At 52.3% G+C, this 13212-nt stretch overlaps 3 protein-coding genes across 3 annotated transcripts; 1 reads left to right on the top strand and 2 right to left on the bottom strand.

Moving 5' to 3' along the window:
- Positions 1–1126: 1126 nt before the first annotated feature.
- Positions 1127–3268, top strand: J7T55_012286 (fha domain containing protein; the record flags this gene model as incomplete). The annotated part of the gene is made up of 1 exon (XM_053137157.1): positions 1127–3268. The coding sequence occupies one exon, from the start codon at positions 1127–1129 to the stop codon at positions 3266–3268; it is 2142 nt and encodes a 713-aa protein (XP_053000086.1).
- A 1587-nt stretch (positions 3269–4855) lies between these two features.
- J7T55_012285 (uncharacterized protein) lies at positions 4856–6414 on the bottom strand (the record flags this gene model as incomplete). Its single annotated transcript, XM_053137156.1, has 4 exons — positions 4856–4988; positions 5464–5657; positions 5754–6065; positions 6124–6414. The coding sequence occupies 4 exons, from the start codon at positions 6412–6414 to the stop codon at positions 4856–4858; spliced, it is 930 nt and encodes a 309-aa protein (XP_053000085.1).
- A 1085-nt stretch (positions 6415–7499) lies between these two features.
- On the bottom strand, positions 7500–10434 carry J7T55_012284 (uncharacterized protein; the record flags this gene model as incomplete). Its single annotated transcript, XM_053137155.1, has 4 exons — positions 7500–8298; positions 8355–8546; positions 8829–9994; positions 10096–10434. 4 exons carry the CDS (start codon positions 10432–10434, stop codon positions 7500–7502), a joined length of 2496 nt encoding a protein of 831 aa, XP_053000084.1.
- Positions 10435–13212: the final 2778 nt, after the last annotated feature.

Below are 13212 nucleotides of genomic sequence, written 5' to 3'. Positions count from 1 at the left end.
AAAAAGGAAGGGTTGAGGTCGACTGTGGTGTTGAAAGTCAACCCGCTCCCCGCCCCCCCCCCCCCCCGCCCAAGCCACCACACAAGACAAGCGCCCGATCTCTCATCTGGCCTCACTTTAAATGTCTGCTTGAAAATCCTGGATGGTTAGATAGACGACTGAGACGGTTGCCATTCAGTTGCTCTCAAGCTCCATCAAGCGTACTGAGCCGCGAATGAAGAAAAGCGTTGTCTTCCACAAATTGTGAATAGTCTATCTCCACGCATGTTGAAGTTCTCCGCTTAATAGTCAGGGACTACAAATCGAAAACTTCGGGCATCCGAGTTTTCTTGGTCTCTGTCATCCACACATACTACACGAGCTGAACACCCAGAGACACAGGCATCGGTGGGCAGGAAAACTCGCTTCAAAATGTGTCGCATAGTTCTCAAATTCTAAATGAGATACCATATTTCACCTCGTTAGCATTACCTTTGATTGTAAATGTCCTGACTGTTTGGGTTAAAAAAAGTCCGATCGGTCGTATTCGATTGTTCCTCTGCTTCCATCTAGCTAACATTAATTAAAGGGATTGTACTTAACATCGTTGACTACCCCAGCCTCTTGCCTCTTTTACTGTTGGTTAGTACTTTTATTATCGCAACTAAGGTACTTCCCGTAACGAAATACCTTTGATCATTTTCTGAATATGAGACATCATTAACGATATCCGACTTCGATTCTTCGGAATTCCTTCCTTTCTTCGGTTTCTACTAGATGCATTGAAACTTTTTTATGGGAAGTGTAACGGCATGGGTATGTTTGACCTTTCATTAAGCACGAATGGCTAAATCGCTCAAGGCTTCGCAGCTTTTGGTGTCCGAAGGTCCAGTCAAAGGCCGACATTGTTTCGTTCCGAGACGAAATGAATGATTGGTCACCCCTAAAGTTGTCACAGTGGATTTCTGTGGGATTGTCATTCTCACTCTCGGGAGTCGTGATGATCCTGAAACGGCGCTACAGATATATAAGTGGTCGTAGCCAGAAGGCAGTGTCTTACATTTGGCAAGCCACTTCATATTTTGCCACTGATCAAGGAAAATAAAAAAAGCTTTCCATAATAGACCCTCCTGTACTCACTTTGACCATGTCGAATGTCGAGCCAAAACAGTACATCCATTTCCCCACGTTGTGGAATGTGAAGTGGTCGACAGACGGGATCACAGATTTGGAGAAAGCCAAAATCATCCTTTATGATTTCATCAGCAAGGATGATTACGATGACGATGGAAAGGCGACCCTCTGGGATATTCTTCAGGCTTCTGAGGAGGGGGGACACTTCGAAACTGTGTCGTCGCTCGCTACCGCTGTTCAGCAGCAAGTATTTCGGAACCAGCATTCATCTTTTGATACCAACTCGCTATTGCAGAGAATGCGATTCATATGGATCAAGTGTCAGCCTAATATGCCAAAATTAGCCGTCACCGATAGTTTGCGCAACTTCTTCTTCGATGTCTCATTAACTCATGGTCTGACCACCGACTCCACGAAGCCATCAGACGACATAACTGTTCTGGAATCTCCCAGAAGCGCACTTAAGGTCGTGATCATTGGGGGCGGGCCTACGGGCCTCCTGGCTGCAATCACTCTTGCCGAACAAGTCAGATGCCGAGAACTTGTCCAGATACACGTTTACGACAAACGTTGGACCAATGAAAAGTTCGGCGAGTTTCGTTTCACGGTTTATCCTGAAGACCAGCGCCGTCGTGATCAGGTTATCACGCTCCAAGACCACGTCACGAGACTCTTGTCAGACGAAACAAACGATTCAATAAAATATGGCTTGGGCAAACTCGGAGCCGAGCGGGTATGGCCTGAGTCACGTAACCTGCAAATTCGCAAAGTTGAAGATGCTCTGCTCAAACGTGCTCAAGACTCTGCTTTCGATGGAATGATACATTTGCATGGTGCTGATATCATCGACGAAGCCACGCTGATTCAGAAGGCCGGAGAAGACTTTCACTTGCTTCTTGGCACGGATGGTGCCAACTCGTGGGTACGGAGGCATTACTTTAAAGAAGACGAAGAGTCCTGCGGCAGCAGCCTCGCTCTCGGCGTCGCCCTCGATCGTGGCCAGTCGCGATTGCCACGTTCACAAGCTCTTAACATCTTTCTTACTCTTTGTCAGACTAGGTATTTGCTCAATGCAAGTCACCGTGACGGCACAGGCTACTTGAATATGCTCCTCACGGAGAAAGAATACAATGAGTGCGTTTCGCTCGACGGCACTCCCTGCGACTTTCGATCACCAGCATACATTCGTATAAATGGTGCGGAACCTCCTGGAATCTCACAAGACCAGATATTTGCGCCTTACGATGCAAAATCTAGCTTATGGGAATCTATATCGGATGGGCTCCAACTCTTTGGATTTGATGAAGTGGACGTCAAGAGTATCGTACGAATTCCCATCAATCTCGTTGGCGTCAAGATTGCAACCAAATCAATTGCTCTTGAATCGGAGACAAGACTTCTTCCTCACTTTCTTGTGTCACTGGCAGGGGATTCTGCTTTAACTCATCACTTCTGGCCAGGAAGAGGCATGAACAGTGGGATCAAGGCCGCAATAGCTTGGGCTCATCGGATCTCGGACCTCGTCTTGGAACGAGGCGGGGGTTTCGCCGGTCTTGACCCAGTCGCATTGAGCCCTTTTCAGGAGTTCATGCAGCAGCTCAGGCAACGAGAGCACAACCAGCGAAGTTTTGTCATACAAGCTACGTCCGGCGCACCGGAAAGGATGGAGGCGAAGCTGAGGCAAGCGAGTGAGCAACGCGCGCCTGATTGGAAAACAGTTCCAGTCCTGTGTGACAGAGTCCTCAGGTTCGCGAAGCGTTTTGAGGGGCGCGATAGAGGTCGGTTTGACGGGGTGATGAACGGACTGGATGGAAAAATTAAGAGAATCCTGAGTCACCTCAGGACACGGACTAAAGCCGAGATGTATCATTCTGGCCCTTGGCCTACCGAGGAAATGGGGGCGCCTGAAGTCCATCCCCCAAAGTCGCGATTCTCAGACAAACCTCGCTCAGGGGCCAGTGTTGATACCTGCATAACACAGAGTGAGCCCACCCATTCGACTGATCTCAAGAGGCCGAGCACAAAGCGGGCCCCGTCTGCCGGAATTACTCCGAGTCAAGCGACAGCGGTTGATGAAAACTCAGCCTGGGACATGGTACTTTTGATATTCCGTATCTTGCTCGGCTGTTACGTTGCTGCGCGTTATTTGTTATGAGCATGATGAATGCTTTCGTATAAATGATTGGATAGAAAGGATAGTGAAGCGAACAGAGACCATCGAAACCAGATGTATTTTTCTTTGAATCCATTTCTTTCGTCTTGAATGGTTCCTTCGCTATAAGGTGTTGAGATAGGGCGTCTCTGGAGCGATATGGATTTGTGTATCTCCAGCCGGGCTCTGAATTTGAAAGGTATTCGAGGCAACTATTCCAGTGAGTTTCATGGTCTTGCAAATTAAATCTAGTTGCTCTTACCTTCTATTCCATTATCCCCTCCTATTTGACTTTGTTGGCGAATCTCTTAATTGTGTCTTGATTTTACCCAATTGGCTGTTGAAATCCGTTCAAAGGAATGAAACTGTGGTTTAACAAGCGACACTACCGCTTGATTGTATTGCCCTAGAAAATTAATTACCTCCAGGACGGTCAGTGAGGAAATACTATGTATTTCCGGGCCCAAGTATTCTGATATAAACATCTGAAGCTTACGCACGACCGGCAGGAGGCAAGTATGAGTCCAGCCAAGAGAAAATGTGCCACTTCAATCGCATTTATACATGTGCAGGTGCACTGCGTAGAAACTAGGCACCCACTCAGTACATCTTACGGGCTGGTATCTCTAGCGGTAATTGTCTTCGTTGAATGATGCTGTTTTGTCGAGTTCACCTTCCCGATCTCAGCCAATCATCTTATACGCTTGACAAGGCGTGAGTCTGTCACTCCCCCGCCTCAGTGGAGCAAAGGCCGATGATTACCGAGATACGCTAGAGTTGCACACAGCTTCTTTACGGTCCAAAGAAAAAGAAACCACAAACTTGAGTGAAGACGTATACTTAGACTGTCTAGACTAGACTTGTAGGGCGAATTGGAGGGTTGAGTGCAACTGTTTGGAAACAGCTTTGGATTTCGGTCAGATGAGGCTGACAGGGATCCGATAGTATTTCGTACAGTAGGACAAGGCGTTTGTTTGTTCAGCGGGCAGCATCGAATATTTCCTAACAAGTGCGGCGTGTACCAAGGGTTGAAGCCCAGTATTTCCATCTTAATGGGTGGCACAAATTTGTGTACTTTCCGAGTCGGGTGTGCCATTGATAAGAAGAATCAATTTGAAATCATCGCTTCTCAATTCTAAAGTGGGCGCCCCTGCCGTCGGTGCCTAGTACGCGCGTTGCTAAGTCAAACTTTTCAATTTGTGCCTTGGTTGAAAGCAGCCTTCTTTCACGGTCGACCATGTTACAATCAAGATGATGTCTTCGTCAGTTCAAAACCCAGGAGGACGAACAGGAGAGATAAAAAAGTCAGATCAATGGAGCATATACAAAGATATCCTAGCTGCTGAAGAACGAGGATGCGCACGATCTTCCATATTTATCATCTGAGGTCGGATCTCTTGAGCAAATATGCCTAGTAGTACCCGCTACACGTTGTTTTGAGATAATTCTCGGTCCTTTCCCATGCGACGCCGCGATGCATGAACTATAGTTGCAGTATTAACCTCCCAACAACCTCATTCCACGTTGCCCATGGCTGTATATGAGCTAGATCCATCCTGTCTGTTATGACAGCATTTGATTTTCCCTTGTTCAGGCCCCTATCAGAAGTATCAACGAACGCGAAAAGTAGAACCTGCCCCACCAGGACACCAATTCCCTGCCGTCGCCGAATGGATCGACCTCTGGGTCCAAGACGCTCGCATCTTGTAACAGGATCAACTCGCTGTTGAATACGTTGTGAGAAGCCAGACGAACGGGTCTCCGAAAGCCGTGAACAGAAGCACGACAAGAAGAGTCCTCCGGCCCCGGTCTGCCTTGACTGCGCCGTGTAGCTATAGAAAGCTCGCCACGATCCTCGCGATCGGTAGCAGCATTCATCGGCCTGCGTACATGCGCGATTACATGAAGAAATTACAGATAGGAGAAACAGGGAAGAATTGTACAGTCATGCCAATCAATCCCGCGGCCTCGATTCAACCATATATCTCGATTTCATTCGCAATATCTAGCATTGTCATGACGATCAATATACCCCTTTAAAAGCTGTGCTAAAGAGCAGAGGGCCCTAGTACGTGTTGCAGCTAAATGCGCACTTTTATCCTATTAAGTATGTGAGAGGGGGGATGCGATTTATACTCCCAACCTAGCACAACTCAAAGACAGAGCGCACGGATTCGCACAGGGCTACTATTTCCTACCAAGGAACAGTGACAACCTTGCCCTCCCCAGCCATGGTCTTGCTGTACTCGTCCTGCGAGGCCTGCAGCATAGTATGGGTCCCCGACTCGCCATCCTTCCCAAGCAGCGACAGTCTCACAGCGTTGCTCGCCCCCTCAGAGATCGGCCCCGGCGTCTCATTGACACCCGCCCCGTAGTTGTTGATCTTGGTAGCCTGTTTCGCAAGATTACAATGTCAAAATTCATCATCCCTCAGCTGGAAAGGCACTGCTCAAAAGGCAGCGTGCTGCACCCATCGAGAGTTACTCACCCTAAACCCAGGATTCGAAGCATTGACCTTCCACTCGGGGAACCGCAGGTAGTAGTAGATCATGACCATGTTCTCGGCGGCCTTGCTCACGCAGTAGGCCGGGTAGTCCTTGGCGAAGCCGAACTGGTGCGCGAGCTTGAGGCTGCCGGCCCCTGAGCTCATAAAGACGACGCGCGGGTTGTCCGCCTTGGACAGCAGCGGCACGAAGTGCTCGACGCTGGCGGCCGAGCCGGCGGCGTTGGTCGCCACCGTCAGGGTGATGATCTCACTCAAGGGCCGGCCCGCGTAGTTCTTGTCGCCCGAGATCCCTGCCTGGTCAGGGAGTCAGCACTGGAACACGCTACGATCACGCGATGTTGGAGATACATACATTCGCATGCAGGACGTCGAGCCTGCCGAACTTGTCGCCGACCAGCTTGGCGGCGGCGGCCAGCGACTCCTCATTGGTGATGTCGACCTGGATGGCCTCGACCGGTGCGTCCTCGCCACGGCCCTCGCCCTGCAGCTCCTTGACGGCCTTCTCCCCGTCGGATAGGTTCCGGCAGCCAATGAGGACGTGAAACCTGTCGCCGTGGTCACGGGAGAGTTGTCGTGCGACCTCGAGGCCGATCCCGCCGTTCCCACCAGTCACGAGCACGATTTCCTTGTTGGGGGACGCCATCTGACTCTTCGCTGCGGTACACAAAAGTTACTTTTTTCTTAAGACTATTTCTTTTGCGTAGTTAATTCGTGGTTCCAGTGAGTGAGTGATCGCAGCTTCTGACGTTCATCCCTCTTTTGAGCAGTGCCCGAGTGGGTTGTGAAGTCAGCCTATTTCCGTAATGCCCGCTTGTGTCCGACTGGCTGGAGAACGGGCCAATTCGGACTATTCGAGGGTTAAAAGCGTCCGTAATCACCGTAAACAATTGGACGAGCTTGCGCATGTCGTACAAGATGCGAGTAAAAACCACCTGCATGCAGATGTGGGTTTTGTTGCATGATAGGCGGAAAGGCAGTAGACTGTCCCCGCGTTTAGTTACATCGGACCTCGTTTCTTCTAAGTACAAAGCATAGGCCCTGAAACTTACCAAAGGAACGGAGAGAATGTTGGACGCAAGAAAAAGGTTCAATACTTGGTAAGATTCATTACTGAAATGCTTGGATACTTGGGCATGAGATATTTCGTCACGAAAGTAGGTGGTCGTTAGTTTTACGACTCATAGAAAGATGCACACATACACACACCCACAAAGTATAGAAGAGAATAATGTCAAGCTCCTGTCGAACGTATAGACAGCCAGCCATTTCTAACATGAGTGGGGGTATCTTTTTGATAAGAGCTACTGCACACACGGGCGGACCCCTTTTCTCTTTGCACCCTGCCCTGCCCTGCCCTGGCCTGCCGCGCCACTTACTGCTTTGGCTCCCTCATGCATGACGATAGTGATGATTGTGCCACTCCGAGCTCTATCCTAAAATAAGTTTGAAGCTTTTCCCGCCGCCGACTGCTATCCACCTCTAAGGTCTCCGCAGCTAGAAGGCCCCTCAAATGTGAGTTCTCTGACATGGTGCTACGAGAAATCTCAGCTGCACCATTTACCTTGATCTCCTCTTGCAGATTATGCCACAGGAGACAGGCCTCGAGACCCTTAATTTATTGGTTGGTCTTGGCCCACGATTCTCGTCAGCCGAGGAGTCATGCTCTTTTTCCCAATTTTCTCCAGGCTCATTGTGTCTGGAGAATCATCTGATGAACCCCATAACCGCCTAGAGCAACTCAAACCCAGCCTCTGCCAATGACTCCCCAACTGGCAGGATCGGCCGGCCCTGCATCGGGAAAGGCCAGAAAAGCGGATTCTCCATCGAGTCTCCGGACCTCGCAAGCGTCGGGCTCACCGTCGCGACCGGCGAGGGCGCAGCATTTCCCCAATTGGAGACGAAATCCTGCTCTTGCATGTTGGGTGTGAAGAAATTGAGGCTGTTCGTAGCCGGCCGAGTTCCGTACGTGTGGTCGTTCATTCTGGTCAGTTTGGGTGGGGTTGACGCTTCGCGGCCTGTCTGATGTGCGTCTTCCTTCTCTTTTTTCACCTGGCGAGGGACATCCATGTCGATCTCAATGTTCCACTTCCTCGCGAGGTATCGTAAAATGTTCAATGCTTGTTCCGCAAAGTGATGACACGGCGCCATCTCTGTCAAGTCGGCGATGCCCTGGTTGATGGATTGGGAAACATGGGGGTCCGCCCGGAACGAACCCCTGTTCACTGGTGTTTGATGATTTGAAGATTCCTGTCTCGAGGCTCCTCCAGAAGCTCCCTCCTGGCCCTCGGATTGGGACGGTCCTCCTGACGCTGCAATTGCCAGGTGCATGATTGAAGACGTTAGAACGAAGTAAGGGACAAAAGATGGCGTCCGCCGCAATGTGTACAACTGCGAGTATGACCGAGACAGACCCTGAATGGCATCCGCGGCTTGGGAGCAAACGTCCCTCGGTAACATGCCCGACCCCACGATCCGCAACTTGATCAAAGGGCGAAAAAGCAGCAGAATTGCGAAATGATAATACATGCTACACACCAAATCATGTCAGAAGTGCAGCCTACTGCATCCAAAGAGGGAACTTACTGCGCAAAAAGGACTGCAGGAGTGAAGTTGTGCCCAAGTCGGAGAACTTCTGGTACACTATCGTACCAATTCAGGAACTGGGTGTAGATGCTCAGAAGATCGGGGGCCGTGAGTGGTCGGCCAGGGGTGTGAAGTATATAAAGAGACTCGTGGACGAGTTCGCTCAATTCGCAGAAGCACTTGTAAACGGACCTGACATTAGACGGTTGCTCGCATGACCGTTGCAGGGGTGCACCTATCTTCATGTGAGCGTGGCCAGTTTCACCGCGAGAGGAGGATGATTACCGTCATCTGTGTATGGAATCCATATAGAAGCCTCGATGTCTGGCATGATTGCTGGTTTGGGCGGTAGATGTGGAAAGCAGGAGCACTGTGGTAGAGAGCCAGTGGCCAAAGACCAGGCACTTAGATGACCAGTCAGTCCACCAGCCAGCTCACAAATGTTTGGGGGGGGGGGGGGGTTAAGTCACTCACTGGTCCAGCGCAAAAGCACCCCAGAACGTTGCTGCCTGAACAGCAACCTCATCACTGTCTCCTGACGCGTCACTCACGCGGTGCAGGCCCATCTCAACCGCGAGGCGAATACTTTGCCCAGCGTAGTACCAACTTTCGGAATCCCTGCCACAACTGGCCTCCCGAATGGACATAATACCCAAAGCCTGTATAGTCGTGAGACTGTGGTGATTGTCCTCTAGAAAGAAGAGCCTTAGGCTCTCCTTGAAAAAGTGATCTCCCGAGGTGTATGGGTCTTCCGGATTTGCGCGCGTACTAGGCTGGCTCGAAAACCGGCAACCCAAGGCGAGAAGGGCGTTCACGAGGATTGAGGAGCAGTAACGAGATCGCCCGGAGTGAAAGTCTTTCAAGAAGTGCTCCTTGCTCAACGATGCAAACGTGGGGTACTCCCAGCAAAAGTAAAGCGCAAGAAGGTGCTGAACCAAGTTTCCGTCTGAGCTGATCTCCGTCCATGTCGTAGGCAGGTCTGAGGGCGGGGGCATCTCTGGGGCCAAGACCTGGTCGAGGCCACGGTATCGACCCTCGGACGACTGCAGATGCGACACATTGTCTGCGATCCACGAACCAACCCTTGTCTGAGGAGGGCCGGAAGATCCCCAGCTCATAATGTCAGGATGTGAGTCGCTCCTGGTAGAGTGCGCCTGGCTAGCCCCCGAATAGTGAGCATTCCATGGACTGTTGGGATCTACGTCCTGCCTGGAGCTCAAGGGATGAACTGTGGACGTGGGGCTGACAGTGGTGGCCGAGGCTGCTGTGTTGCCCCTAGCAGGAGTGTACGAGGCGGCGGCCGCACCAGCGAAAGTCGCCAGAGGAGTGAGGTTTGTAGTCATGCCGGAGGGTCGGCCGAAAGACGGCATTGCGCCAGTGCCAGCTCCCGTGGCCAGCTGGCCGCTCAGCCAGTCGGATATGACCTCTACGGACTGGCCACTGCGCAGTCTGCGCAAGACCTCCTCCCACTGCTCATTTTGCGAGAGTGCGCCGATGACAGAGTCGCTCGAGGCGAGTTGGCGGCGCAGATGCTCGATCTCGTTGCGGAGGTTCTCCTTGGATTGTCGCACAGGGACTTCGTAGTGACACTCGACATCCTTCTGGGCGCTGCACCTGCTGCATGGTTGCTGGCCATCGCACTATGGGCAAGATAGCAAATAGTCAGTTCGGGAGGCCAGGGCAGCTTGCGCCGCCAGATGCAAAGGGACAACGGCAAGGCACGGATCGGAATGAGTACTACCTTTGCACGCTTCTTCCGACACTCTGTGCAGGCATTGGGAGTGACCACGCCGAGCCCTCTACGCCTCTTTGAGGCGGCTGCGCTGGAGGCGGAAGCAGCAGTCGGCGCATTGGGAGTGCCGGCGGAGGAGGAGGTATCTGCAGTCTGGGTGGTGCCGGCGGCGGCGGGGGTGCCGGAGGGGTTCGAGGCTGAAGCCGTCGAGGCACCCGTGGTATGAGTAGTTGAGACAGGAGTTGCGCCCGAATCGTGAGTCTTGGATGAGGGCGTATCGTCAGGAGGAGGAGAGTCCTGGTCCATCGCATCCATGCTGGGTGGGCGGGCTCGTTTCTCAGAGGCCATTGGGAGGCGGGCGCGCCTGGGTGGGTAGTGGGTAGCGGGGGATGGAGGAGGGGGGCGGGATTTGGGGGTGGAATCAGGTCAGGGACGCGACAGCGCGTAACGTCATTCTTGGGACTCGGGAAGTCGAAATTTGGCCGAGAACCCTTTGCGCGCTTGTGCTGTGGTAGTCTAGTCTAGATGAACTAGGTGGATGGGGTGGATTATGTGTCGCAGCTGGCGGCGCGACCTGGTCTGGCTTTCTAACTCCCTGGCTGGCTGTCGTGTGTTCTCTTGTCGCAAACTTGTGTCTAGTATCTGGGGCTGTCGAGAGTTCGAGTTCGAACCGAGTCGCAAAATCCAGGATGGCCGGTAGCTTCAACAGCTCTGATATGATATGGCAAAAATGCGAGCTGCTGCGGCACCTCGGGACATGGCCCCCCTGCAATCTTTGACCGTTCGAGGGGGGTGAGGGGTGCCAGCTGCCGAGCTGCAGGAATGGAGGGGCGTGAGCGTGAGCGTGGGCTCTGCGGTCGCTCTCTGGCTTTCTGGACCAGGTCGGAGCTGGTGCTAGGGGATTGGCTGCGGTGTGATGGGATTCTGAGGGGTTGTACCTGGGATTTCCTCAATGCGATGTCAGAGTTTGGCGGTGATGACGAGACACTGAGTTATGGTTGCTGGGGGCGCAAAGGGGCAAGACACAGGCGAAGACACACACACACACTCTCGAGGCCAACGCCACTTGCTTGATGCCCAAGCCTGAATCTTGAAAGCTCCCAAACGAGCCGTTCGACCCACCTTTGAGCCTCAGAAGATGCAGGGACTGGTCTAGAATCTGTCTGTGGTCGTGGTTGGATGGTTGGTGCCGGGCATGAAGCCGAATGAATACCTGTTGCTGCACGTCGAGGCAGGCTCGCAGCGCAAGAGTTCACCAATCCTTTTCCTTCGGGAACGGGACCGACGTGACGTGACTGGGACGATGCTCGGTCAGCTTTCGATGCGATCGATGGCTAGGATGCGTCGGTGCGAGTGCGAGTTGCAGGACGGGACAGCGTAGCGCAGCGCAGCGCAGGGGAGCCGCACCGTTGGACTACAATAGGGAGCTGTCGTCGAATGGGGTTTCTGTCCTGGCGGATACCATCCATTGTCAACCAGGATGATCAGCCAAGAAGGGGAGGCGGGGCAAAGGCTGTCTAGTGTTCACTGTGGACATTTGGCGAGCTGAGCTGGGTCAGGGGACAAGACAGATGAATACCAGGACGAGACAAGCGGGCAGAAGAAGAAGGAGGACGAGCACGACGTATTGGTGGTCGACAATTGTGGGGACGGATTATGCTGGTGTCTACGGTCGACTGCCCAGCCCGTAATGCCCACGACTGACGATGAAGAGCTGAGCGTTGTGGAGTTTGCTGCTCGCCGTCGTCGTTGGTTGTTATGCTCTGGTCTGGTCTGATTTGGCCCGGCATGGTCCCGCCCAATTCGGTCCATTCAGGGAGAGAAGAACAAGACCTGTGTAACACGCTCTATTTCCTGACGTGCCGCGTGCTTGCCGTGTTGGAGATACTGCACACGCGAAAAAGCAGCAGGAGCCGTCCTGGGTACGCAGCAAGTTCCTTCCCCCGCCCCCCAGCCTTGGTCCCTGCACTGTGACGCAATGCCGGTCCCCTGGTCCTGCCCAAAGAAAAAGGTGTACTCTGTGGTACCTACCTCTGTGGTACATTACGCAATAGGTCCTTGGGTACCTGGACACCGCAGCATATCATTTCGTAGCCTTGGATTTCCCGCCTTGGAGGAACTCGCCGGTCACACAAAGGTGTAGTTAGGGTCTAGCATCTCCAAACCTGCCCGCTCCTCAGCCTAAGCCCAAACCTGTGCCTATGCCTAAAAGTACGAATGCCATCCTAGGTCTGTCAGTGCTGGTGCTGGCGCTGCTTCTCTCCCCCTAATGCAGTTTCAGTTAGTGCACAAGCAGCAGCTTCCCGGGCACGTGGTTCTTTCCAGAAGCCCAAACTTTAAAGCAGAAGTCCTGCACCGGAGCTTTTGTTCCGTGGTCCCTCTGGACCCCCTTCAGGCTTTCGGCCCCAAGAACTGTGAGAGGCCTCTGGGATAGGCGAGCACGTTGATATCTTATGAACACGTTTTCATTTTTTATTCCTCTCCCTGAGGCAGCTTGCACATGCTTAATTGCCCATGCGAGATCAGATCCCTGGGTCTGCAGCATGTCGATCTGCAACTGCCCGAATGTTCTACTGTATAGTCAGGGTACTGTACATACACGCTGACAGATCACTAATCAAGCACCAATCACTTGTCGCCATATAGCGAGTCTTGCGCATGCATTTGCCCCTCAGGGTCTGCGTCTCAGTCGATACTTGCAGCGTGGTTGCTGCAGGTTTCTGGTGGACGGCTTCCTGTTGGTGCTCAGTGGACCAAACTGCTGCAGGAAACAGATGAGCTGTTCCACAAGGCTGAAAGACGGCAGCTGGAAGACACGGATGAATAAAGAGCCCAAGAAGAAATCAAGTGAGTGACTTACGATCTACCAAGCTATACGGATCTACCAAAGCAGCCACCCGGCCGAAAGAGGACAGTCGATGCGGGCCGGGTTCACTTGTTGCTCATGTGACATGTTGAATTATCCTTTAGAATCGTACAAACCAGATTTTACAAACTACTATGAGCAAATTGATGAGCAAAGAATGAAGCGAGTGAATTTATGAGCTAAGAATGAAACGACCTTCTGGAATCTAGAATCCTCACCGACACTGCTCTCTAAAAAGGGGCGACGACTGTCGAGGCCTC

Source organism: Diaporthe amygdali (assembly GCF_026229845.1).
Source record: "Diaporthe amygdali strain CAA958 chromosome Unknown NODE_2_length_3802984_cov_64_841326, whole genome shotgun sequence".
In the NCBI taxonomy this organism is placed as follows: Eukaryota; Fungi; Ascomycota; class Sordariomycetes; order Diaporthales; family Diaporthaceae; genus Diaporthe; species Diaporthe amygdali.
The sequence above is the reverse complement of the archived record's forward strand: the minus strand, read 5'-3'. Positions and strand labels throughout refer to the sequence as shown.